The sequence below is a fragment of the Oncorhynchus keta genome, unplaced genomic scaffold (genome assembly GCF_023373465.1).
Source record: "Oncorhynchus keta strain PuntledgeMale-10-30-2019 unplaced genomic scaffold, Oket_V2 Un_scaffold_29839_pilon_pilon, whole genome shotgun sequence".
Taxonomy (NCBI): Eukaryota; Metazoa; Chordata; class Actinopteri; order Salmoniformes; family Salmonidae; genus Oncorhynchus; species Oncorhynchus keta.
In genome coordinates, this window is record NW_026290908.1 from 714,994 (window position 1) to 741,943 (window position 26,950).

The 26,950-nt window shown below is 44.0% G+C and overlaps 4 protein-coding genes across 8 annotated transcripts in view; 3 read left to right on the forward strand and 1 right to left on the reverse strand.

Annotated features, from left to right (window-relative positions):
* LOC118376279 (PTB domain-containing engulfment adapter protein 1-like) overlaps positions 1 to 995 on the forward strand; it is a 43,994-nt gene extending 42,999 nt beyond the window's left edge. For all 4 annotated transcript variants that reach the window (XM_052515596.1, XM_052515594.1, XM_052515595.1 and 1 more), the window contains one exon: positions 850 to 995. In XM_052515596.1, coding sequence (XP_052371556.1) covers positions 850 to 921 — 72 coding nt within the window. In that variant the 3' untranslated portion in view covers positions 922 to 995. The remainder of the gene's footprint in view (positions 1 to 849) is intronic.
* The window catches only part of LOC118376280 (beta-1,4-galactosyltransferase galt-1-like), a 149,361-nt gene extending 134,398 nt beyond the window's left edge, over positions 1 to 14,963 (forward strand). The window contains exons 1-3 of one of the 2 annotated variants that reach the window (XM_052515592.1): positions 8,815 to 8,965; positions 12,328 to 12,505; positions 12,728 to 14,963. In XM_052515592.1, the coding sequence (XP_052371552.1) occupies positions 12,776 to 14,098 (1,323 nt within the window). In that variant the 5' untranslated portion in view covers positions 8,815 to 8,965; positions 12,328 to 12,505; positions 12,728 to 12,775 and the 3' untranslated portion in view covers positions 14,099 to 14,963. Of the gene's footprint in view, positions 1 to 8,814; positions 8,966 to 12,327; positions 12,506 to 12,727 lie in introns of those variants that run through there. The other variant, XM_052515593.1, reaches the window with a different exon arrangement.
* The window catches only part of tmeff2b (transmembrane protein with EGF-like and two follistatin-like domains 2b), a 168,293-nt gene that overhangs the window by 54,309 nt on the left and 87,034 nt on the right, over positions 1 to 26,950 (forward strand). The window lies entirely within an intron of this gene.
* The window catches only part of LOC118376286 (collagen alpha-2(V) chain-like), a 41,507-nt gene continuing 29,660 nt past the window's right edge, over positions 15,104 to 26,950 (reverse strand). The window contains 23 exon segments of the mRNA XM_052515682.1: positions 15,104 to 16,054; positions 18,284 to 18,526; positions 18,883 to 19,079; positions 19,511 to 19,916; positions 20,217 to 20,324; positions 20,422 to 20,475; positions 20,625 to 20,732; positions 22,650 to 22,703; positions 23,058 to 23,165; positions 23,325 to 23,378; positions 23,598 to 23,705; positions 23,870 to 23,977; positions 24,142 to 24,199; positions 24,201 to 24,301; positions 24,443 to 24,496; positions 24,690 to 24,851; positions 25,175 to 25,228; positions 25,388 to 25,441; positions 25,692 to 25,745; positions 26,043 to 26,096; positions 26,274 to 26,381; positions 26,587 to 26,662; positions 26,664 to 26,683. Of these exon segments, the coding sequence (XP_052371642.1) occupies positions 15,908 to 16,054; positions 18,284 to 18,526; positions 18,883 to 19,079; positions 19,511 to 19,916; positions 20,217 to 20,324; positions 20,422 to 20,475; positions 20,625 to 20,732; positions 22,650 to 22,703; positions 23,058 to 23,165; positions 23,325 to 23,378; positions 23,598 to 23,705; positions 23,870 to 23,977; positions 24,142 to 24,199; positions 24,201 to 24,301; positions 24,443 to 24,496; positions 24,690 to 24,851; positions 25,175 to 25,228; positions 25,388 to 25,441; positions 25,692 to 25,745; positions 26,043 to 26,096; positions 26,274 to 26,381; positions 26,587 to 26,662; positions 26,664 to 26,683 (2,490 nt within the window). The 3' untranslated portion in view covers positions 15,104 to 15,907.

The following is a 26,950-nucleotide window of genomic DNA, read 5'->3' on the forward strand; positions in this document are numbered from 1 at the left end:
GTTGTCATTGCAGGCAATATTAACGCTGTGCGTTAGAGAAGACATCCTCCTCCCAAATATGGTACCCCTGCACCAAATCTGGTGCAGTCCATTAGGAGGAGATGCACTGCAGTACTTAATGCAGCTGGTGGCCACCAGATACTGACTGACTTGAGTTTGACCCCCCCTTTGTTCAGGGACACATTATTCCATGTCTGTTAGTCACATGTCTGTGGAACTTGTTCAGTTTGTCTCAGTTGTTGAGTCTTGTTATGTTCATACAAATATTTACACACGTTAAGTTTGCTGAAAATAAACCCAGTTAACCGTGAGGACGTTTATTTTTTTGCTGAATCTAACAAGATTATGACCTACAGTTAATCTAACTTTAGATTGTAAACTACAGTATATAATCATATTCTCTCTCTCCACTGTGCAGCGTCAGCGACGGTTAGTTTACTCTCCCCTATGTGTATGCTTCACAATGCCCATCACATTATTTTCCCCATGAAACATGCATTCACATTTTCACTGATGTCTGCCTCTACCGCTCATGAAAATCAATTATGTACATAGAGGCCAACTGTATAAGTACATTATGATTGTAGCATACCATGTTTGCTCCCAGTCGTGTTAATTTCCTATCAATTAGCCATAATTTTGCTTTTGTCATAACATAGATTAAGTGTAGACCTGAATTAAAAAGCAAGGTTTCTTGAGAATCTCAATATATTGAGAATGTGTCTAAGATACTGGCCTGTAATTACAGCATTACTCATTGTTGTATAGGACACACTGCTCTAGACTTCTGTAGTCTCTGGTTGGATCACTGACCTGTGTGTGTGTGTGTGTGTGTGTCTCTCTCTGAAGGAGGGGTTCAATATGGGACTAACCCTGGAGGGCACCATCTTCTCTCTGGACCCAGTGGACAGTCGCTGCTGACCGCACCACAACCCTAACATGGACAGTTGACGCTGACCACAACGCAACCCTAACATGGACAGTTGATGCTGACCGCACCGCAACCCTAACATGGACAGTTGATGCTGACCACAACGCAACCCTAACATGGACAGTTGACGCTGACCACAACGCAACCCTAACATGGACAGTTGATGCTGACCACAACGCATCCCTAACATGGACAGTTGACGCTGACCACAACGCAACCCTAACATGGACAGTTGACGCTGACCACACCACAACCCTAACATGGGCAGTTGATGCTGACCACACCACAACCCTAACATGGACAGTTGATGCTGACCACACCACAACCCTAACATGGACAGTTGATGCTGACCACACCACAACCCTAACATGGACAGTTGATGCTGACCACACCACAACCCTAACATGGACAGTTGATGCTGACCACACCACAACCCTAACATGGACAGTTGACGCTGACCACACCACAACCCTAACATGGACAGTTGACGCTGACCACACCACAACCCTAACATGGACAGTTGATGCTGACCACACCACAACCCTAACATGGACAGTTGATGCTGACCACACCACAACCCTAAAATGGGCAGTTGATGCTGACCACACCACAACCCTAACATGGGCAGTTGATGCTGACCACACCACAACCCTAACATGGACAGTTGATGCTGACCGCACCACAACCCTAACATGGACAGTTGATGCTGACCACACCACAACCCTAACATGGGCAGTTGATGCTGACCACAACGCAACCCTAACATGGACAGTTGATGCTGACCACAACGCAACCCTAACATGGACAGTTGATGCTGACCACAACGCAACCCTAACATGGGCAGTTGATGCTGACCACACCTCAACCCTAACATGGGCAGTTGATGCTGACCACACCACAACCCTAACATGGGCAGTTGATGCTGACCACACCACAACCCTAACATGGACAGTTGATGCTGACCACAACGCAACCCTAACATGGGCAGTTGATGCTGACCACACCACAACCCTAACATGGACAGTTGATGCTGACCACAACGCAACCCTAACATGGGCAGTTGATGCTGACCACACCTCAACCCTAACATGGGCAGTTGATGCTGACCACACCTCAACCCTAACATGGACAGTTGATGCTGACCACACCACAACCCTAACATGGACAGTTGATGCTGACCACACCGCAACCCTAACATGGACAGTAGATGCTGACCACACCGCAACCCTAACATGGACAGTTGATGCTGACCACACCGCAACCCTAACATGGACAGTTGATGCTGACCACACCGCAACCCTAAGATGGACAGTTGATGCTGACCACACCACAACCCTAACATGGACAGTTGATTACCTTTTTGATGATGCTTTCCTTTTTGTAGAAATAATTTAATTGGTAAAGAAGTATTTGTATAAAATCAACATTTCTGGGACTACAGTGAGGGGGGAAAAGTATTTGATCCCCTGCTGACTTTGTACATTTGCCCACTGATAAAGAAATGATCCGTCTATAATTTTAATGGTAGGTTTATTTGAACAGTGAGAGACAGAATAACAACAAAAAAGTCCAGAAAAACACGTCAAAAATGTTAAATTGATTTTGCATTTTAATGAGGGAAATAAGTATTTGACCCCCTCTCAATCAAAGATTTCTGGCTCCCAGGTGTCTTTTATACAGGCAACGAGCTGAGATTAGGAGCACACTCTTAAAGGGAGTGCTCCTAATCTCAGTTTGTTACCTGTATAAAAGACACCTGTCCACAGAAGCAATCAATCAATCAGATTCCAAACTGTCCACCGTGGCCAAGATCAAAGAGCTCTCCAAGGATGTCAAGGACAAGATTGTAAAGTACACAAGGCTGGAATGGGCTACAAGACCATCGGCAAGCAGCTTGGTGAGAAGGTGACAACAGTTGGTGCGATTATTCGCAAATGGAAGAAACACAAAAGAACTGTCAATCTCCCTCGGCCTGGGGCTCCATGCAACATCTCACCTCGTGGAGTTGCAATGATCATGAGAACGGTGAGGAATCAGCTCAGAACTACACGGGAGGATCTCGTCAATGATCTCAAGGCAGCTGGGACCATAGTCACCAAGAAAACAATTGGTAACACACTACGCCGTGAAGGACTGAAATCCTGCAGTGCCTGCAAGGTCCCCCTGCACAAGAAAGCACATATACAGGCCCATCTGAAGTTTTCCAATGAACAGCTGAATGATTCAGAGTACAACTGGGTGAAAGTGTTGTGGTCAGATGAGACCAAAATGGAGCTCTTTGGCATCAACTCAACTCACCGTGGTTGGAGGAGGAGGAGGAGGAGGAGGAGGAGGAGGAGGAGGAGGGAGAGGAGGGAGGAGGAGGAGGAGGAGGAGGAGGAGGAGGAGGAGGAGGAGGAGGAGGAGGAGGAGGAGGAGGAGGAGGAGGAGGAGGAGGAGGAGGAGGAGGAGGAGGAGGAGGAGGAGGAGGAGGAGGAGGAGGAGGAATGCTGCCTATGACCCCAAGAACACCACCCCCACCTGGAAACATGGAGATGGAAACATTATGCTTTGGGGGTGTTTTTCTGCTAAGGGGACAGGACAACTTCACCGCATCAAAGGGACGATGGACGGGGCCATGTACCGTCAAATCTTGGGTGAGAACCTCCTTCCCTCAGCCAGGGCATTGAAAATGGGTCGTGGATACGTATTCCAGCATGACAATGACCCAAAACACACTGCCAGGGCAACAAAGGAGTGGCTCAAGAAGAAGCACATTAAGGTCCTGGAGTGGCCAAGCCAGTCTCCAGACCTTAATCCCATAGAACATCTGTGGAGGGAGCTGAAGGTTTGAGTTGCCAAACGTCAGCCTCAACCTTAATGACTTGGAGTTTTGCAAAGAGGAGTGGGACAAAATCCCTCCTGAAATGTGTGCAAACCTGGTGGCCAACTACAAGAAACGTCTGCCCTCTGTCATTGCCAACAAGGGTTTGGCCACCAAGTACTAAGTCATGTTTTGCAGGGGGGGTCAAATTCTTATTTCCCTCATTAAAATGCAAATCAATTTATAACATTTGACATGCGTTTTTCTGGATTTGTTGTTATTCTGTCTCTCACTGTTCACATAAACCACCATTAATATTATAGACGGATCATTTCTTTGTCAGTGGACAAACGTACAAAATCAGCAGGGGATCAAATACTTTTTCCCCTCACTGTACGTATTGGTTTAAATGGTGACCAATGTCATGATAAATGCACTGCAGTAGATGACTATTTTTCTACCCCATAAATAAAATGTATGTGTAATTTTAGTTTGGGGGGGGGGGGCATTGCTTTTGTGATTTGTATTATTGTACAGTCATTAAATGTGTGTGGTGGTTGACAAGATTGGAAGACCATTAGCTCATTGACTTCCTCTCATTTTATAGACTTGTGCCCTTCCTTGCACTTTAACAAATATTTTCTGTGTCATTTTGCACCAGGAAGCTCTTTTTAAATTACTTTACCTTTCATTGTCATTGTTGTTCGTCAATAAACGTTGTATTGGTTAGAGAGGTAAAGAGATTTGTTTGGCGCCAGGCAGGTATTAACCCTGCCGAATGGAAGAGTACCACACCAGACAAACATCAGGAGAAGAGGTCTGTTTGCTCGGTAGCCAGTGGAGAGAAAGGATAAGACACCATATAAAACACATGTCACAGCACAGCGGTGACCCAACCAATAATACCTCCCACAATAATAATGGCAGAGCAATTTAAAAGGTAACGTCATCTAAACAATTGACAAGGAAGAACCCCGTCATAACAGAGAATTTGCAATATTCGGTATTACCTGGGAGTAATGAGTGTGTGTGTGTGTGTGTGTGTGTGTTCAAAGACTAAACAAATAAAACCTTAATGTCCAAAAATCTTCTTGGCCAAATGTCAAGTCAATACTGTTCAAACCAACTCACACAACCTCCCTTCAACCCTCCTGCTGTGTTTCTGGTTGAATTGGACTGATTTACAAGTTCTCTCTGAAAAATGTACTTCATTTAATCTGATTGTCATAAGGTTCCATGACCGGGCATCTGAACACACAAAATACATTTGATTGTCATTACATGTTGGGTATTTGACTTTGTACACCTGTGGTATTCCCGGTCATTAGAAGTCAATGGGTGAGACGACAATTAGTTTATAAAATTGAGTTCAGGCACATGCCCATTCATAAGATGGACACACTTCTCCTAGACTCCCATATGCATGTGTTTGAGCACACACACACCTCACTCAACCTTCTTGGCTTCCATGGCAACCCCCACGGGAACCTTTCCCCAATAGAATCTTTCCCCCACTGGAACCACACCTGGCACTCACAAACCATCGCAACATTGTTTCAATAATATATGTAACTTTTCTCACAGTATATAAAGCTTTGAGGTCTCATGCTCACAATTCACTCTGTGGCAGCATAATGACCACACAATCTACTGTATGTGAGGCTCTGGATCATACATTTGATCATGACACTGGTGAGGAGAGTCCTTGTAAAACGTTGACACAAAGTAGTCTGATAAATGGCACAATATGTTTCATCTGAGTATATGTTATAGTCAAAATAATCCATATTCTGCTTTTTTATAACTCAAAAACGAGTTGTATGAGCTCAGGTCAATGAGGCCGACAGGCCATAAATAGCTAATAGAAGTTCAAAACTTGTAATGTTCACAATAACTTAAGTTGATAAAAAGATGAACACAACATTAGGTGATAATATGTATTGTGGATTTATAATCAGCTATAACGGGGCGGTCATTTTGAACCGGGAACACAATGAATTAACATGAAACGAACACAACATGAGGGTTAACTAAAATGTCTAGCAGTCATAACGTGCATTATTAGTTCACCAAAGCCACTGAACACAAAAAGGGAGCGCAGCACAAAGCAAGCAATTATTTCAGTGTAAAGCACTGAAGAAGGAGATTGTCTTAGTTGATGCATCCAGGGTTGAACCTACATTAGTCTGTCCTACACAATCCTTGGTTGTTTGTTTGACAAAAGCTTGCAACAATGTTGCTAGTAATCCATGAGATCAAAGGATGCAGGGTTCCAACTCATCAGGAGTAGAGCGGTAACAAAGGCGATCAAACTCAGAATTTTTAAGCACGCAGAATTTTTAAGCACGCTGACTTGTAGATGACCTGGAGCTAGTGGGTCTGGCGACGAATATGTAGCTAGGGCCAGCCGACTAGAGCATACAGGTCGCAGTGGTGGGTGGTATAAGGTGCTTTAGTAACTAAACGGATGCCACTGTGATAAACTGCAACCAGTTTGCGGAGTAGAGTATTGGAAGCTATTTTGTAGATGACATCGCCGAAGTCGAGGATCGGTAGGATAGTCAGTTTTGGCGGGGTGAGTGAAGGAGGCTTTGTTGCGAAATAGAAAGCCTATTCTAGATTTGATTGTGGATTGGAGATGTTTGATATGAGTCTGGAAGGAGAGTTTATAGTCTAGCCAGACACTTGGGTACTTATAGATGTCCACATATTCTAGGTCGGAACCATCCACGGTTGTGATGCTAGTCGGGCATGCGGTTGCAGGCAGCGAAAGGTTGAAAAGCATGCATTTGGTTTTACTAGCGTTTAAGAGCAGTTGGAGGCCACGGAAGGAGTGTTGTATGGCATTGAAGCTCGTCTGGAGGTTAGTTAGCACAGTGTCCATGGAAGGGTCAGAAGTATACAGAATGGTGTCGTCTTAACACAGTGTAAAGGTGGATCAGTGAATCGCAGCTAGAGCAACATCATTGATATATACAGAGAAACGAGGTTCAGTGAATCGCAGCTAGAGCAACATCAGATATATACAGAGAAAACCCTGTGGAACCCTGTGGCACCCCCATAGAGACTGCCAGAGGACCGGACAACATGCCCTCCGATTTGACACACTGAACTCTGTCTGCAAAGTAGTTGGTGAACCAGGCAAGGCAGTCATTAGAAAAACTGAGGCTACTGAGTCTGCCGATAAGAATATGGTGATTGACAGAGTCGAAAGCCTTGGCCAGGTCGATGAAGACGGCTGCACAGAACTGTATTTTATCGATGGCGGTTATGATATCGTTTAGTACCTTGAGCGTGGCTGAGGTGCACCCGTGACCAGCTCAGAAACCAGATTGCACAGCGGAGAAGGTACGGTGGGATTCGAGATGGTCAGTGATCTGTTTGTTGACTTGGCTTTCGAAGACCTTAGATAGGCAGGGCAAGATGGATATAGGTCTGTAACAGTTTGGGTCCAGGGTGTCTCCCCCTTTGAAGAGGGGGATGACCGCAGCAGCTTTCCAGTCCTTGGGGTATGACGATATGAAAGAGAGGTTGAACAGGCTGGTAATAGGGGTTGCGACAATGGCGGCGGATAGTTTCAGAAATAGAGGGTCCAGATTATCAACCCCAGCTGATTTGTACGGGTCCAGGTTTTGCAGCTCTTTCAGAACAGAACTGGAGTATTATGGAGTCTTATCAGTGTCATAGATTATAGTGTGTAGAGATGAGAGAGAGACAGGACTGGAGTATTATGGAGTCTTATCAGTGCCATAGATTATAGTGTGTAGAGATGGGAGAGAGACAGGACTGGAGTATTATGGAGTCTTATCAAGACTAAGAACCTTGGCGTGATCCTGGACAACACCCTGTCGTTCTCAACTAACATCAAGGCGGTGGCCCGTTCCTGTAGGTTCATGCTCTACAACATCCGCAGAGTACGACCCTGCCTCACACAGGAAGCGGCGCAGGTCCTAATCCAGGCACTTGTCAGCTCCCGTTTGGATTACTGCAACTCGCTGTTGGCTGGGCTCCCTGCCTGTGCCATTAAACCCCTACAACTCATCCAGAACGCCGCAGCCCGTCTGGTGTTCAACCTTCCCAAGTTCTCTCACGTCACCCCGCTCCTCCGCTCTCTCCACTGGCTTCCAGTTGAAGCTCGCATCCGCTACAAGACCATGGTGCTTGCCTACGGAGCTGTGAGGGGAACGGCACCTCAGTACCTCCAGGCTCTGATCAGGCCCTACACCCAAACAAGGGCACTGCGTTCATCCACCTCTGGCCTGCTCGCCTCCCTACCACTGAGGAAGTACAGTTCCCGCTCAGCCCAGTCAAAACTGTTCGCTGCTCTGGCTCCCCAATGGTGGAACAAACTCCCTCACGACGCCAGGACAGCGGAGTCAATCACCACCTTCCGGAGACACCTGAAACCCCACCTCTTTAAGGAATACCTAGGATAGGATAAAGTAATCCTTCTCACCCCCCTAAAAGATTTAGATGCACTATTGTAAAGTGGCTGTTCCACTGGATGTCATAAGATGAATGCACCAATTTGTAAGTCGCTCTGGATAAGAGCGTCTGCTAAATGACTTAAATGTAAATGTAAATTATCAGTGCCATAGATTATAGTGTGTAGAGATGGGAGAGAGTCAGGACTGGAGGAAGCATATTTTATATTGCAGTAGTTGCATTTGAAAATTCCTCTGTGTGTGTGTGTGTGTGTGTCCGTGTGTGTGTGTCCGTGTGCGTGTGTGTGTGTGTGTGTGTTCAAAACAACCCCATATTCTGCTTAAGAACAGCTGTATATCTTTGTCAACACTGTTATGAGGCACACAGTGTGTTATTATATTCAAGGATGACAACATCTCAACATCCCATTTCAGATTGTATTCTCATTAGCATGCGGGTGGGAGTGTCTTCTGAAGGGCCTTCACATCATGTTGTCACTCATATGGTGACTAAGCCCTCTGATGTCTAAACAAAACTCTGCCTTCCTGGTTGGTTAGCTCCCACCACACCCACCACACCCACCACACCCATGACAATTAGGGACGTTTATGTGTTCAAGGATCTGACTAGTGGTTCTGACTGATAGAACCTTTCTGTGTTTTTGTACCAAAGCATAACAAGCCCATTGATATTTAGTGAGGACGTTTAGAACCTTTCAGGGGGAATATTATGGTCCACATAGTGAGGCTTTTACTTCAGTTTACAGTCGTGGCTGGTCAGAAAACCTACAGCACAGCATTACACTGGTGAGTTGTTTTAACATCATCAAGGACCACTGTTACATGTTGATAAAATCAACCAGATGAAAATGGAAGAGCTGGGCTCTAGTGACATTTTGGAGGCAATTTTCAATGGGCACCAGGCGTGGCCAGTCAATATTTTCAAGATGTTGTGGTCACTGGTCAACAGACTTCAGTCTATAGTTAGTCAGAAGCCTGTCCTTACAAATACTAAATACATTTACTATGTTACGGCTAGTCTATGAGACCAGGCTGGTTGGTGTTCAAGGTGGGTACACAATTAAATCATTTAATTGTGATTAATTGTCAGAAATCATGAATTGATTGTGGGCAAAAGTTGTCTTGATCTTAATGTTTTGCCAAGAGAAATTGTAATTCAATTCAATAGTTTTGCATTTGTATTCCCCAAATTGAATTGAGTGCATACTTGCACTTTATGATTAAAACATTCAGGTTAAAATGTATATTTCAATGTATTAAAATAGCCTTCTGAAATGATGAAGAATAGCCCATTGAAATGTATTACATTTATGTAAATCTATTGAAATGATGAAGAATAGCCCATTGAAATGTATTACATTTATGTAAACCTATTGAAATGATGAAGAATAGCCCATTGAAATGTATTACATTTATGTAAACCTATTGAAATGTATTACATTTATGTAAACCTATTGAAATGATGAAGAATAGCCCATTGAAATGTATTACATTTATGTAAACCTATTGAAATGATGAAGAATACCATTGAAATGTATTACATTTATGTAAACCTATTAAATTTGTATGTTACATTTATGTAAATTATTGAAATGATGAAGAATTATTGAAATGTATTACATTTATGTAACTATTGAAATGATGAAGAATTATTGAAATGTATCATTTATCTATTGAAATGATGAAGAATAGCCCATTGAAATGTATTACATTTATGTAAACCTATTGAAATGATGAAGAATAAATATTGAAATGTATTACATTTATGTATTGAAATGTATTACATTTATGTAAATCTATTGAAATGATGAAGAATAGCCCATTGAAATGTATTACATTTATGTAAACCTATTGAAATAATCAGTATTGGTATATTACATTTAAATAGACAATGTGACAGCTTTATCATTAATTGTGTACATTATTATTATTCCATTGTACATTATTATTATTAATATCATCATCATTGAAATGATGAAGAAGCATTGACATTATTATTATCCCTCTTTAAATAATCATGTTGGGTTAAATCCATATCAAAGCTTTATTAATAAGAATTATTTTTCAAACATTTTATTGCATTAATACTGATCATCATTAAAAGAATACGATTATTCTATTATTATTATTATTCCTTATAAACATGATCATGTAGGGTAGGCACATGTCTGAGAGAAAAGTGAGATCAAGGTCGGTCTGTACAGTTTGAAGTAGGCTAGACAGTGAGAGCATGATCAACAGTCTGTACTGATTTAGTAGGCTACACAGTGAGAGCATGATCAACAGTCTGTACTAAGAATAGGCTATGCACAGTGAGAGCATGATCAACAGTCTGTACTCGGAGTAGGCTACACAGTGAGAGCATGATCAACAGTCTGTACTCGGAGTAGGCTACACAGTGAGAGCATGATCAACAGTCTGTACTCGGAGTAGGCTACACAGTGAGAGCATGATCAACAGTCTGTACTCGGAGTAGGCTACACAGTGAGAGCATGATCAACAGTCTGTACTCGGAGTAGGCTACACAGTGAGAGCATGATCAACAGTCTGTACTCGGAGTAGGCTACACAGTGAGAGCATGATCAACAGTCTGTACTCGGAGTAGGCTACACAGTGAGAGCATGATCAACAGTCTGTACTGAGTAGGAGTAGGCTACACAGTGAGAGCATGATCAACAGTCTGTACTCGGAGTAGGCTACACAGTGAGAGCATGATCAACAGTCTGTACTCGGAGTAGGCTACACAGTGAGAGCATGATCAACAGTCTGTACTCGGAGTAGGCTACACAGTGAGAGCATGATCAACAGTCTGTACTCGGAGTAGGCTACACAGTGAGAGCATGATCAACAGTCTGTACTCGGAGTAGGCTACACAGTGAGAGCATGATCAACAGTCTGTACTCGGAGTAGGCTACACAGTGAGAGCATGATCAACAGTCTGTACTCGGAGTAGGCTACACAGTGAGAGCATGATCAACAGTTTGTACTCGGAGTAGGCTACACAGTGAGAGCATGATCAACAGTCTGTACTCGGAGTAGGCTACACAGTGAGAGCATGATCAACAGTCTGTACTCGGAGTAGGCTACACAGTGAGAGCATGCGCAATTTTACATGTTGAATGGTTTTCAATATCTGGGGAAATATCAACATCGGGCAGCAGTTGAGCAAGTGTCAACATGTGGTGATCAGGCTCGTGGAACCTTACCTTGGTAAGGGAGGATCGTCACTATGGACAATTTCTTCCTTTGTTGGCGAACAAGTTGCTTACAGAGAAAACAAGTCTGGCTGGCACCATGAACACAGTGAGATGGGAACTCCCTCCCTTTGGCCAAAATAAGTCTCCTTGGCAGCCGTTGCATTCCACAAGTGCTGAAGAATGACAAGGGGACAGGGACACATAAAGAGAAAACAGGAGACATTTACACACTACAACCAAACAAAGTATGTCAAAGTTTGACAAGCAAGTGAAAGTTATGACGATTTTGCCATCTGTTAGAACCAGGGATAACAGCGAAATGAAATCCAACTGATGCCATTGGTGAATGAATACACACAAGCACAAGCTGACAATAATTGACTATTTTTGACTGCTGTTGTCTGATACTTATATTCATTACAATGCCATTATTGAGTTTCACTATTAATCAAGGCCACTTGGCCCTTATAATGATGCTTAGGCTACTGATGTTGTCGTCATTTGACCGCGCGTCTTGAGTGGTCTGGGTGGTTGAGCTATTTTACTTTTTATTTTGTTTTTATAAAAATAAGCTGTTACCATGTTCCAACACATATACTTTCTGTTTCATAGTTTCAACAAAGTCACTCCACAAATAAAATTGATGTAATGCTTGAATGTTTGTGTTTTTTAGTTTGTACATACAAACTAACTACATACAAACTACATATAAACCAATGAAAATGCTATTGTGTTATTTAAAATAAAATAAAAATGGTAATCTAATGTTGTTACCCAAGGACTTCATAAACACAACCAAAATATGATTTTTGCTTTAGCATGCTATATATAAAATGTATTAACTACACTGTTAGAATGTTGCTGTCAGAATGACTGCTCATTAGTTTAAAGGGGGGACCTTGAGGCCCAGCAGTTATAGTGTAATGTAACCAATGTTGATTGGCCATCCAGAGCCACCCTTCATTTTCTTGGAGATGTTGAGAAGAAGAGCAGCCTGATCATCTGGACCAGAGCCTGAATCTCTTGACTGCCCCCCTGAAACCCCTGACAACAGAGAGATGAGAGACTCCCCCACAGCCCCACTGACTGACAGAACAGACCAGGAGGTGGAGGATCACACAGACAACTTGTAAGTATGGAGATATCAGGATATATGTTTGGGGGGACCAGATGGATTAAGCTGATTGAAAGCCAATTTGCCTTGATTTTCCCTGTCTGATTGTTCAGTGCATCACTGATAATATCCCTGTCAATGTTTTGATTATGACAGGGATAGTGAGTATATGTGATGATGATGATGAGGATGTTGTTATCATCGTTGAATGTTGATTGTGACATGATCCTCCTATAGGTCTCCAATAGATCAAATGGCTGACATGCACCAAACCAGGAGTCAGAAATGGAAAGTGGTTTTGATCATCCTGTGTCTGTCTGTCACAGTATCTGTCACACGGTCTTCCCCATTGGTGACTTTCAGGACCAACTCTACTCAAGCTCACTCCCTTCCTCCCCTGTTCCCTCTACCTGCCCTCTTCACACAGCCAATGAGACTATAACACCAGTCAAGGGTTCAACTCATCTAATGGTGTCTGCATACCAGGACCACAGGGAAAGGGGAGCCACGCGCATCATTGCCATGGTCAACAGAGACCGACCCATGTCTCTGTACTGTGTGTTGTGCTGCTCAGGACACGCCCCCCAGGTCGCTCCAGCTGCTGTCGTAATGCACAGCGTCCACTATGGTTACCCGTATGTGGCCGCAGACATGCTTTGCCTCGAAGAACCAGGATGCAACGCCACACACGTCACTCTTGGCACATCCCTCGACATCCAGGACACCCTCAACCAGACATTTCTGAGCATCCAGAACCGGGAGAGACGGGAGGAGGACTTCCCCTTTTACCTCACCGTGTGCATGTCCAGCATGTTTGGAGACTACAACAACGTCCAACAGTTTGTCCAGACCATGGAGTTTTACAAGCTCCTGGGGGTGCGGAGGGTTGTCCTCTACCTCACCAGCTGTGGACCTGACCTGGAGAAGGTCCTCCAGTACTACGCAGAGGAGGGCACTCTGGAGGTGATTGGATGGCCCATCAACCACTTCCTCAAGCCCTCTACTGGGTGGAAGGCCCAGGAGCTGGAAGGGGATATTCACCTCAACGGCCAGCTGACCATCATGAACGAGTGCATCTACAGGAACATGTACAGGTCACGGTACGTCCTCCTGGCTGACGTTGATCAGCTCCTGGTCCCGGCCTCACACAGCTCTCTTCTGCCCCTCATGGAGGACCTGCAGGGGCAGCACCCCGACGCAGCCGTGTTCCTGATGGAGACGCACCTCTTCCCTGCCACAGCCGGTACTGCTACGCAAGACCATTCCGCACGGAGAAGGGCGCCGGGGGTGGATCTGCTGGACTACGTCTACAGAGAGCTTGTTCCTGAAGACGCCTTCCGCTCCTACAAGATGGTGGTCAACCCCCGTCTGGTGCTGCAGACGGCCATGTTTGAGGTGACACAGAGCTATGGGGACTCTGTCAGGGTTCCGTCCGACGTGTGTAAGATCATGCAGGTGAAAGAGGCTCAGAGAGAAAGCTGGACCAATGAGCAGCTGATCCTCGACAGAAGGCTCTGGGAATTTGGAGATTATCTTGTGCCCTCAGTCGATGAAGTTTTACATAAATTAGGAATTCAGACATCTCCTTGGGAGCGTGTAGTACTGTAGTTGGTTAAAAGCTTTCCAATGTTTTTCATTTGATAGAGATGAGAGAAACAGTGAATGAATTGTTACCTGCCTCTGATCTTCAGTTTATGTTGTTCCACTCAACCCTGAACTTTTCTTCTTGTTTGGATGTGTGGTCATTTTTCCTGGGGGAATTGAACTTAATTAATTATGCCTATAATTGTTACTGCTTGTTTTAAACTTTCTTACCGTTTTTAATGCTGACTTTCATGTAAAAGCTCTTGTAAGATTTATTACGCATGACAAATAAACCTTCTTTAAAAAAAAATCAAGATGCCATGTTCATCTACCGTTGTGCTCTAACGGCACCCTTGCACTTTACAATGGAGTGCAATAGAGCAGAATATTGTGGTTTCTATTGTCAAAACTGGTTGAATGGCTAATTTGACCCTGTAGGCACCTGCAATTTATCACCTTTAGTCCAGGCCATTTGAGTGAAAAATCAAAATTTCAGTTTATCATTTTTTTTTCTTGGTCCTGTGCAGTTATAAATCAAACAAATATACGTGTGAACATCAAATGGTTTTTCACTTATTTTTTTGAAGAAATATTGCATTTTGCAAGTGTGCCAATATATTAGAGGACAACAGTATAGATGATAATCAAGGAAGAGCATCTATATCCCTCCAAACTAGGATTAGGATTTCTATGTAAACTGTCATTATATCCTTCTTTAATTACACATTTGACAGTATTTTAATAAAGAAATCGAACATAAATAGTTTGTGTGCTCTTGTTAATTTTTCCTTCTGGGATTATGTCTCTCTTTTCTAATTGGTGAAATCTCCCCAATTTGTAATTCCAGGGGTGCAACTTTCACTGGGGACGGGGGGCACATGTCACCCACCTTCTGAAATTGCTAAAGAAATATAAATATTATGTCCCCCCCACTTCTAAATTCAAAGTTGCGCCCCTGTGTAATTCAAACACTTGGGAAAGAAAGTATTTGTTTTATTCATCTTGACCTGAACCTTAAACCAGATTGACTGAAAAGGGCACGAGATTCATTTTATTGGGTGAAACACCATCAGTCGACAGAAGAAAATATCCTAATATCAATCATAAACAGGAATAATAAACGTGTGAAGAGCAATTGACATTCTTATGTTGCATTTACATTAGAAAAAGGAATACAGTTGTTGTTGTTTTGTCTCTACATCAAGTGCCAGTATATCTATTTGTTGGCATTCACTGAGAAACTGGTAAAGAAATGTATGATGGAACGTCGTACAACACTGACACTTAAGCTCCATGAATTGTCATGTTTTCAACAAGCTGAAACCTTCAGGCCCTGAAACACCATTATGATACAATCTTCTTAATACAATTCACCTGCATTCCTCAATAGTAATTACTACAAGCACCATTGCACTAACAACTTTAGTTGTTTCTTTGAAAGAAGCAATAAATATTTTAGTAGCACTGTAGTTTCTCCGCCCTGCCTTTATGTACAAAGCTGATTGCTTCAGCAGGTAGTCCAAGAGTCTTGGAAATGTTTAACCCTTTGGAGGAGAATGGACAACAACATTCCTACAGATTCTAATGGATGACATCACAAGGGGTTGTTGTTCATTATTAGTTATCAAACTGAAACCTAATTCTTCAAGGGGCAATCTTTTAAATGAGTGATATATAGCCATTGATTCTTTAAGGATGTAACTTAAAAGTGAGTGCTTTTTTGTTGTTTGAAATCCAGATTGCCTCTTAGAACAGGATTGAGGATGGCGTTCTAAAAAAATCACTCCTCATAAGGTTAAATAAATCCATCCATCCGTCCCATGTGTGTTGGGTTTAGGAGAAACACACAGGGCCGATGTCCAGGCCAAACTCCTGATCCTCCTTGCCTATGTCCATGGGGGCCAAGTCTACGATAGGTAGTCTGGCTGGCGTCTGAGTTCTGTACTCAATCACAGTCTTGCCCCAGTCTCCATTCGATTTCTGCAGACACAGGAGAAGAAGACATACTGTAGCTATACCTCTGAATTCAACTCATTGTCCTATACAACATAAACAAGTAAACAATAGGACAGAACCACATAATCAGATGATGATGAAGGCATACATGTATGAAAGCTTGTATACTTATTGTAAATGTATGTAGTTCTGTCCTTGTGATGTCTCTTAATGTTCTGTATTATATTATGTTTTATGTGGACCCCAGGAAGAGTAGCTGCTACTTTAGCACTAGTTCATTATACAATACTAAATACTAAAAGACAGGGTGGGTGGGCTTTTGTTCCCACTTCCCAGACCAACTTTGGCACACCTGATTCAAATATTCAACAACGCATGTAGGTGGATGTTTGGGTGGGGGGGTAGGTAGGCAGGCAGGTAGGCAGGCAGGTAGGTATAGATGGGTAGTAGGGCTGTGGCGATCATGACATTTTTTCAATCACCGTGTGGTTTGTTTTAAAAACACATACTGTTTTTATATTTTTTTTAATGTGATTTTCGATCGCATTTGCGTCAGAGTGGTTGGAGGGACAATAGAGCCCTGAGTACCAGACAATTAGGACCTGATGGATGGACAATAGAGCCCTGAGTACCAGACCATTAGGACCTGATGGAGGGACAATAGAGCCCTGAGTACCAGACCATTAGGACCTTATGGAGGGACATTAGAGCCCTGAGTACCAGACCACCATTAGGACATGCGGAGGGACAATAGAGCCCTACCAGACCATTAGGATGGATGGAGGACAATAGAGCCCTGAGTACCAGACCATTAGGACATGACGGAGGGACAATAGAGCCCTGAGTACCAGACCATTAGGACCTGATGGAGAGACAATAGAGCCCTGAGTACCAGACCATTAGGATCTGACGGAGGGACAATGGAGAGTACCAGACCATTAGGATCTGATGGAGGGACAATAGTACCAGACCATTAGGAGCTGATGGAGAGACAATAGAGCCCTGAGTACCAGACCATTAGGACATGACGGAGGGACAATAGAGCCCTGAGTACCAGACCATGGATGGAGGACAATAGAGCCCTGAGTACCAGACCATTAGGATCTGATGGAGGGACAATAGAGCCCTTGAGTACCAGACCATTAGGATCTGATGGAGGGACAATAGAGCCCTGAGTACCAGGCCATTAGCGATTAGGACGTGATGATAGTTAGCGAGTTGGGTACTCCTAATGCATGTCCAGAGTGCATAAGAGAATATTACCATGACTCAACAGTCAAGCTGAATTTTACTGCTGTCATGACTGCCGGTGTGGCGGTAATAGGGCCACCGCAACAGCCATAGTAAGTAGGTAGGTACACTATATACATAAATATGTGGACACCCCTTCAAATTTGTGGATTCGGCTATTTCAGCCAAACCCATTGCTGACAGGTGTATAAAATCGAGGACAGAGCCATGCAATCTCCATAGACAAACATTGGCAGCAGAATGGACTTACAGAACGGGACTGCCGAGTGCTGAAGCGCGTAACGCGTAAAAATCGTCTGTCCTCGGTTGCAACACTCAAACTGTCAGTTTGAGGCAGTTAACCCACTGTTCCTAGGTCGTCATTGAAAATAAGAATTTGTTCTTAACTTTATTTAACACTTTTTTGGTTACAACATGATTCCATGTGTGTTATTTCATAGTTTTGATGTCTTCACTATTATTCTGCAATGTAGATACTCGTAAAAAAATTAAGAAAACCCTTGAATGAGTAGGTGTTCTAAAACTTTTGACCGGTAGTATAGGTAGGTAGGTAGGTAGGTAGGTAGGTAGGAAGTTAGGTAGGTAGGTATACTGTAGGTATAGGTAGGTAGGTAGGCAGGCAGGTATAGGTAGGTAGGCATACTGTAGGTAGAAGTAGGTATAGGTAGGTAGGTAGGCAGGCAGGCAGGTATAGGTAGGTAGGTGGGCAGGCAGGTATAGGTAGGTAGGCATACTGTACTGCAGGTATAGGTAGGTAGGTATACTCTAGGTAGAAGTAGGTATAGGTAGGTAGGTAGGTAGGTAGGCAGGCAGGTATAGGTAGGTAGGTATACTGTAGGTAGAAGTAGGTAGGTAGGCAGGCAGGTATAGGTAGGTAGGTAGGTAGGTAGGCAGGCAGGTAGGTATAGGTAGGTAGGTGGGCAGGCAGGTATAGGTTGGTAGGCATACTGTACTGCAGGTATAGGTAGGTAGGTACTGTAGGTAGGTAGTTAGGTGACTTACGGAGCAGCCATCCTCCAGGACAGTGTATCTGAGGCGGGAGTTGCCCTGAACCTTGACCTCCTGTCCGTTGGAGCCCTTGAGGATCAGAGCCTTCTTCAGGTTGCCTGTGGCTCCGTCATTCACGGCCACGCTGTTCTTGCAGTGGTAGGTGACATTCTGGACACCCTCCTTAGAAAGCAGGCGGATCAGCCTCATCTGAATGGTTACGGCGTTGGGCAGCTCCTCCTTGTTGCCGTAGCTAAACTGGAATCAGAAGTTTATTGAAAAAAAGTATTTCACAGGGACACTATTGTACAATAATTAGCATTTCAGTTTTTACATCAATGTCAGATAAATACACCTAGAAGTGTAACAGTTTTTCACAAACATCTCCAGCTATTTTTCTGACAGAAAGAAGTCTTCCATTGCTATATAATCAAGGCAGCAGAGGATGTATGTTTTTAAAGCAGTATTGTGCTTGGTGAATTTATTCTACAGTATGGTAGCTGGTTTATTCATAGAAGCAGTTGGCCGCTTTAGAGGTATCCACAGTGTAAAGCTATCCTCTATATACTACTTGCGTTCATTGAATAGACATCGGGTATATTTTATTTACTCACTTTAGTTCCTCCATTCATATTTGCTCCAAACCAGACAGGTTTGCTGGCAGTGGGAGTGGATTTGGTCCACCATGTTTTGCGAGGGATGCTGGCTGAGATGGGGTGGGCTGAGATGCAGGTCTCACCAGTCTCCATGTTGCAGAACACCTTGATAACATCCTTGGTACTGCCCTGGTTGGGGTCCAGCCAGTAGTCTCCTGGATATGGAAAGACCAAGTATCAGATCATACAGTAGATACATATCAGCTACCTCATCATCCATTAGACACACGGACTCCACTTGTCAATAAAGTTAATATCATCTAACGAGTATATCCATCCATTAATTCATCTATAACACCCTAACTACGTCGCAGCAAATCAAAAGCTTGAGTAAAGAATAAGCAAGACAAAAAGCAGTTGAAAACAAGAGAAGAAGACAATCTGTGGTGAAAAGTGGACATACTGGTCTTTTGAGTAGTTAAAAACTAGAGAAGAAGACAGTCTGTGGTGAAAAGTGGACATACAGGTCTTTTGAGTAGTTAAAAACTAGAGAAGAAGACAGTCTGTGGTGAAAAGTGGACATACAGGTCTTTTGAGTAGTTAAAAACTAGAGAAGAAGACAGTCTGTGGTGAAAAGTGGACCTACCGGTCTTTTTAAGGGGGTGGCACTGCTTGATGTCCTGGCAGGTTTTGGCGGGGTTGGCCTGGCTGCCATCGGGACACTTCATGTTCTGCAGGTTTCCACTGAGGCTCTTCAGCGTGATCTGGACGCTCTGGTCTGCCCCGAGGATGGTGGAGGCATTATTGGGACGCGCCTCATCGTCGTTGAACTCTGGAGGGGGATGGGGGCCAGAGTCGTCCCAGTTGGACTCTGGAGGAGGTTGAGGGGGGGCTGATTCATCCCCGTTAAACTCTGGGGGTGGAGGTGGTCCATCCTGGTCCTCGCCGTAGTCGTAGTCAAAGGAGCTGCTGAAGCCGAACATATCAGCCCCAGCAGTGGGAGGGCCAGGCGTCCCTGGGGGACCAGGGGGACCAGCATCCCCAGGAGGCCCCTGGGAAAGAGGAGAGAAGTCAAGAAACAGGTATGTTACTGTCCTTTGATATTCCATGTCTGCTTGTTGACTTTCTTTGCTTTAGAAACACTGAATGTGTCACAGGTATGACTTATTTGCATTAGAAACACTGAATGTGTCACAGGTAGGACTTATTTGCGTGCTTAATCTAACAAGCAATTCTATTGGAGAAGCAATTTATCAACACCCAAAGCCTGGTTTGTTCTGACATCCATTTGAAAGTCATAGCGGATCCAACCAGCATAATGACAACAGAACCACTAGTCTCTAACGTCTCACCTGAGGTCCGATGTCTCCACTGGTTCCTCTTGATCCAGGAGATCCCATGGGCCCGGTCAGCCCGATTTGTCCATCACCTCCTGCGGGGCCAACCACACCAGGGGGCCCCTGATGAGAAACACAATAGGATTTATAAAGGGAAACAAATAGCACACACAAATGGACCATTATACTGAGGCATTGACAGCTTATTCAGTGTACTTACTCTGTGTCCAGTAGGTCCTACAATTCCTCGAGCTCCAACATCCCCAGATTGTCCCTACAAACAGAAGGCCATTGATTAACCTGTTATTGGCTGACATAATTAATAATAAAAGCATTTAATTGATTTTGCCAAGTTAATAAGATTTTCCATAAATTAAATGACAGATTATGCCTTTTAATGGTGCTTGGGCAGTTTTTACTCACAGTTGTCCCAGGTAAGCCTTGCAATCCAGTGAAGCCTCTGTGGCCTTTCTGCCCTCTCTCTCCTTGGTCTCCTTTGGCTCCCCTGTCTCCCTGTGGCCCTTGAGGCCCCTATGATTTAAAAAGAAAAACGACATGAACATTTGCTGTAAATTACTGTGAGCAGATTTATCCAGATCAACACTCATTGAGACTAATACAACATGGGTTTACTGGTCTGTCAATAGATACAGGTTCCTGTGTCAGTAGCATAGGTTCATGTTAATGCTGGACACCAATATCGAGAATTCAATATGATTTCGATATCGTTTGATATTGATATCGATATGAGCAAGGCATATCGTGATAGCGGTTCTGTAGGCACAGAACCCTCTCACAGGCTCTTTAGTATACTTCACTGCCTGTTGATGGGCGATCAAGTCGTCAATGACTCCAACCCCCCAAGCCATAGACTATGGCTACTACTATGGCTACTACTACGACTTCTCTGCTGCCGCACGGCAATAGACACTGGTGCATCAAGTCTGAAACCAACAGGCTCTTGAACAGCTTCTATCCCCAAGCAATACGACTGATAAATAGCTAACAAAATAGCTACACAGACAATCTGAGTTAACTCTGTATCTTTATTGACCTTTTATTTAAATCTTTCCACTGTCTGACACACTCACACTCACTGTCACTCCAACACACACTCACACTCACTGTCACTCCAACACACACTCACACTCACTCCAACACACACTCACTGTCACTCCAACACACACTCACACTCACTGTCATTCCAACACACACTCACACTCACTGTCACTCCAACACACAGTCACTGTCACTCCAACACACACTCACACTCACTCCAACACACACTCACACTCACTGTCACTCCAACACACACTCACACTCACTCCAACACACACTCACACTCACTGACTTTTTAAATATTTCCTGTATACAGTATAGTATGCTTACTTACTTTATTGTGTATATCATATTTGTTATTCTTATTTCCCGTGTGTGTTTTTCCCCTAGTAATACATTGTTATTGATTATTGCACTGTTGAGTTTGCAAGACAGACTTTTCACTGCATGCGACAGACTTGGAACGGGCTTCCTATTGTATTCGAACTGGTTGGGTAGGTTAGAACCACGGGCATTCACACCTGACCCAATGGGCAATCAGCAAGCAGCTGTCTGAACCGCACAAAGCCTTGAAAGTGCAATGTTATTAAACTGTTTCGATGCTATTCATTCAAACCGATATGATACCAATATTGGTTCGGGAAAAAGTAAACAGATTTAGCATATCACTAGTTTATACAGTATGTACTAATCAACAGGCATACTACTACCACTAGTAGTGTACTCTACCTCATCAACAGGCATACTACTACCACTAGTAGTGTACTCTACCTCATCAACAGGCATACTACTACCACTAGTAGTGTACTCTACCTCATCAACAGGCATACTACTACCACTAGTAGTGTACTCTACTTCATCAACAGACATACTACTACCACTAGTAGTGTACTCTACTTCATCAACAGGCATACTACTACCACTAGTAGTGTACTCTACTTCATCAACAGGCATACTACTACCACTAGTAGTGTACTCTACTTCATCAACAGGCATACTACTACCACTAGTAGTGTACTCTACTTCATCAACAGGCATACTACTACCACTAGTAGTGTACTCTACTTCATCAACAGTCATACTACTACCACTAGTAGTGTACTCTACCTCATCAACAGGCATACTCCTACCACTAGTAGTGTACTCTACCTCATCAACAGGCATACTACTACCACTAGTAGTGTACTCTACTTCATCAACAGGCATACTACTACCACTAGTAGTGTACTCTACTTCATCAACAGGCATACTACTACCACTAGTAGTGTACTCTACCTCATCAACAGGCATACTACTACCACTAGTAGTGTACTCTACTTCATCAACAGGCATACTACTACCACTAGTAGTGTACTTATTTCATAGGAAATGTAAGAGAGGTGTTCTTACCAGCTTCCCCCGGATCCCTGATTGTCCCTGGGGTCCTGGAGGCCCTCTAGCACCCTAGTGTTGAAAAACAAAAAAACAATGTCAAGGGAAATCAAATCAAACAACCTGAAAGGAGTTTATTACTACCAACTTTGTCACATCTACTCAGATTATGACAGCTCTTAACCCTGAAACGTTACATTTTTACATTTAGTCATTTAGCCGACTCCCTTATCCAGAGAAGACAGGAGTGAGTTACAGTAGTGAGTTACAGTAGTGAGTTACAGTAGTGAGTGCAGACATTTTCGTACTGGGTTTTGACCTCAAACACTGTAGACTCCTATGACCTCTAACGCCATAAGGGTCTACAGTCATGTCTCAAGGCTAGAAGGCTCTGAACGTTGGTGTGGCAAAGTCCAGATTACTCACATTGTCTCCTCTCTTCCCAGGGACTCCAGAGGTGCCGACTGGACCAACAGAGCCATGAAGCCCAGGAGTTCCAGCAAGACCCTCAGCACCAGGATTCCCTCTATCTCCCTACAGACAGACAGATAGGCGGACAGACAGACAGGCAGACAGGCAGACAGGCAGACAGGCAGACAGGCAGACAGACAGGCAGACAGACACATTTTCTGGTGAAATGGTTTGATCATACATTTCCATAAAGTTTCTTGTCCATCTGTAGTTGTGTCTTACCCTGGCTCCTATAAGTCCATCCTTGCCAGGTACCCCATCAGACCCAGCATTCCCCTGTAAAGACAGATTGCTGCATTAAGTTTACCTGTGCTGTATAGTACAGTATCCTTCTGTTACAGTAAAGACCTGCTTTTCAGGGAACTATTATAATTCCCACATGAATGAAAGGTGTGTATGTGAGTATGTTTTAATCCACAGTTGGTTTTTAATGGATATGTGTTCACTGAACCCAGAGACAGAACAGTCATGGGTCAATTAAGTGGAAACACATACCGTAAGACCAAGGTCCCCTCTTGGTCCGGTTGTCCCTGGTAACCCGACTGCACCGACAGCACCCTTGCCTCCCCGAGTTCCGGGGGCACCTGATTTTCCGGGTGCACCCTGGAAAAATAAGTGTGACATCACTGGTCAGGACACAAATGGAAAGTGTATGAGCGTCCTGTATATCTGACTGTCTTGGATTGGGACTCTGTTCAGTGTATAATGATACTACTCTCAAGGCTATAGAAATGAATGGTGAATGTGAACTTGAGTTCCATACATACAGCAGTACCGGGGGGCCCAACCATCCCGCTCTCTCCTCTGACTCCAGGTATGCCCACAACTCCTCGCTGTCCTGAGATACCTGGTGGTCCCGCCGGCCCATCAGGGCCCTGTCAGAAACAAAGACCATCCCATTGGCCACTGGTAACTTCAGATCTTTCCTAGTCTAGCAAAAGAAGTATAGAGTAATGGAGGGTGGCAGAGAAGTCTCGCTCTGTAAACCACTCTGAACGATACAGCTAAATTTTTACTTCTGTAACTCTCTCATATTTACCCCTGGTCCATCCTCTCCAGGCTCTCCCTTGTCTCCTGGGGCACCTGCTGGGCCCGGGGCCCCTCTCTCCTACACGCCCAGGGCCTCCATTCTCGCCTCTAAGTCCCGGAGTACCTGCCTTCCCTGGGGTACCAATGTCTCCAGGCACCCCTACCTCACCCTGGAAGAGTGGAAAGACAACGTGAGTAATGGAATAACATATTTCACTATATTCCTCTGTGTTCTATTGTTTATGAAATAATTTATTGGTGATTTCATAGGTATAAAGTGATTTGATTGGTTGATAGTAGGATTAACTCACAACGGAGCCTGCTGGACCAACTCCCCCAGGGAATCCTGGGAAACCAGACCCACCCTGAAAATGAGATGAAATTCTTATCAGAAAATATCAACATACTGTACTACATATTCAGTGAATTCCCTGGAAAAGCATTCCTACTCTGTGCTGAGTAGCCATGATCAGGTCTATTTCTACAGTAAATACCATGGGGAAGTGTTTCTATGAATGCCTCAGCCTTTATACGTCACCCTCAGTACCACTCACTCACCGCGGCCCCTTGTGTTCCTCTGGCCCCCTTTAGTCCAGTCACACCATCAGGACCCTGGGAACCAAGTTTACCAGCTGTTCCCTGGAGTCCCTGTGCTCCAGCCTCACCCTTCTGACCCCTCTCTCCTGGTTCACCTTTGACCCCGGGTTGCCCATCGGGACCCTGCGGACGAGTCGGACACAATGACCATGATTACTGGGCAGATTCATCGCCGTGCAAAACGACTTCCAAGTCTCACCATGGGTATAGTTACTATGTGGTTATATGGAAATGGTTATTAACTTTGACCATTACTGAAATTGTTATTCAACATTATACAGGAGGATGTTTGCAGCGCAATCTGTTCAGACAACACCTGTAACAACACCAAGCCAAGGTTGACTAATTAACAGAACATCAAGGGACACAAGGCAACAGGGAAGGCGCCTGTCATAGCTGACACTATTGGGCGTGACAGATCCCCACATTGTTTGAAAGCCACTCACAGGAGACCCAGGGAATCCTACTGCACCGGTTGGACCAGGCTCCCCAGAAGCTCCCTATAACAGATGTTGGGTCAGAGGTCAGTACAGAGGTATATGAGAACTATTAACAGTATATTGCAATTGTCTTTTTTTACTAACGGACAATTGTACACAATATAACTTGCAGTATTTCACGTGTGTCAATAATTTAACAAAATGAATCGCAGTACTTACGGCCACTGCTCTCGCTCCTCGACGTCCAGGGGGACCTTTAGGGCCGGACTCTCCCTAAAACAAACACATATAATACATTGTCTGGGTATCTGTGGTAGGCACTGAGGCCTTAATATGGTGAGGTGTTCTCTGCTACAGTGTATGTTCATCTAGTCTGTCTGTCCAAGTGCTGTTGGTGACTGTATGCTGGATGCTCCTTTAGGGTCTCGGCAGGGTTACTGTTATTAAAGCACTATGTGACAACTGATGATGTAAAGAGGCCTTCATGAATACATTTGAGTGAGTGAGTGAGTGAGTGCTTTACCTTATCACCATTGAGCCCAATGCCTCCTGTTGGTCCAACTGGACCAGGAAGTCCCTTCAAATGAAAAACAAACAGGATTTCAAATATTGGACAACTTGCTGTGAACAACTTACTATGGTTGTGAAACCAATGAAACTAGAAGGTGCATCAAAAGGTGACTCCACTCAACCCAGGGCCGAAAGCTGGTTATGATGACGTCACTACATTTTGACATATCATTCAACTTGAACCTAACAGAATTCTGTTGTGGGTGACATTTTAAGATGTTATTTTTGCTTAAACCCTTGATGTAATCCATTTAGGTGACTCAGAAAGGTATGTGTAGACATGTATGTGTAAGGTAACACTCACCCCGGGCCCGTCGTTTCCAGCAGTACCCTCGGTTCCTTTCTCACCAACTGAACCCTAAGGAGAGAAGAGGGGTCAGCAGAACAGGACTGCAGAATGAACCCACCCAGTTATAAACATGGAATACACCACTCTGAAGGGTGACAACTTGTAGTTCCTTCTAGTGTCTTAGACTCTGGAGGTACTTTGTGTATTTAACCAAGTGATATTTTCCCCTCCAACACAGATACTTACCACATCTCCTTTAGGACCAGGAGAACCAGGGATACCCCTCTCCCCGGGCATCCCCTGCAGGCCTGCAGCTCCTATGTCCCCAACAGTTCCTTTAGTTCCAGACCCCCCCTGGGGGAAGAACACACGCAGAAACAACTCTCATACCATGTTTGTGGGAAATAACATGGATATACGAGGCCATCATTACATTGTTAATCTGCATTAGGCCTCCATCGTGGAAGAGATATCATTTGACAACCTGGTTAAATGACTGAATGAATAAAGACACAAATAAATCAATCAATATTTGAAAGTGATGTGCTATAGTACTTACCTTTGGTCCCTCTGGTCCTGGCCCTCCTGAAATACCTTTGGGCCCCGGTAGTCCTTTAGTTCCCACATCACCTCTCTCCTGGGATGCCCCGCTCACCCTACGATACAATCACCCACTGGTCAGCTACAAACAACTTCTTTACAGCACTGTATGTTATTAACAGGGCCTTGTGTTTTGGTTATCGTATCACATGACCTGGATTTTAAGCTTTTTCCAGAAATGAGAAATAGACCAAAAATGAAAGCAATGTCTGAGGATGGTGATGGACCATCTGACATTAAAAAAATAGGGACAGTTTGATGAAAAAGCTTTACATAAAGACCAGGTCATGTGACAGGATTAACAAAAACACAGTGCCCTAGTT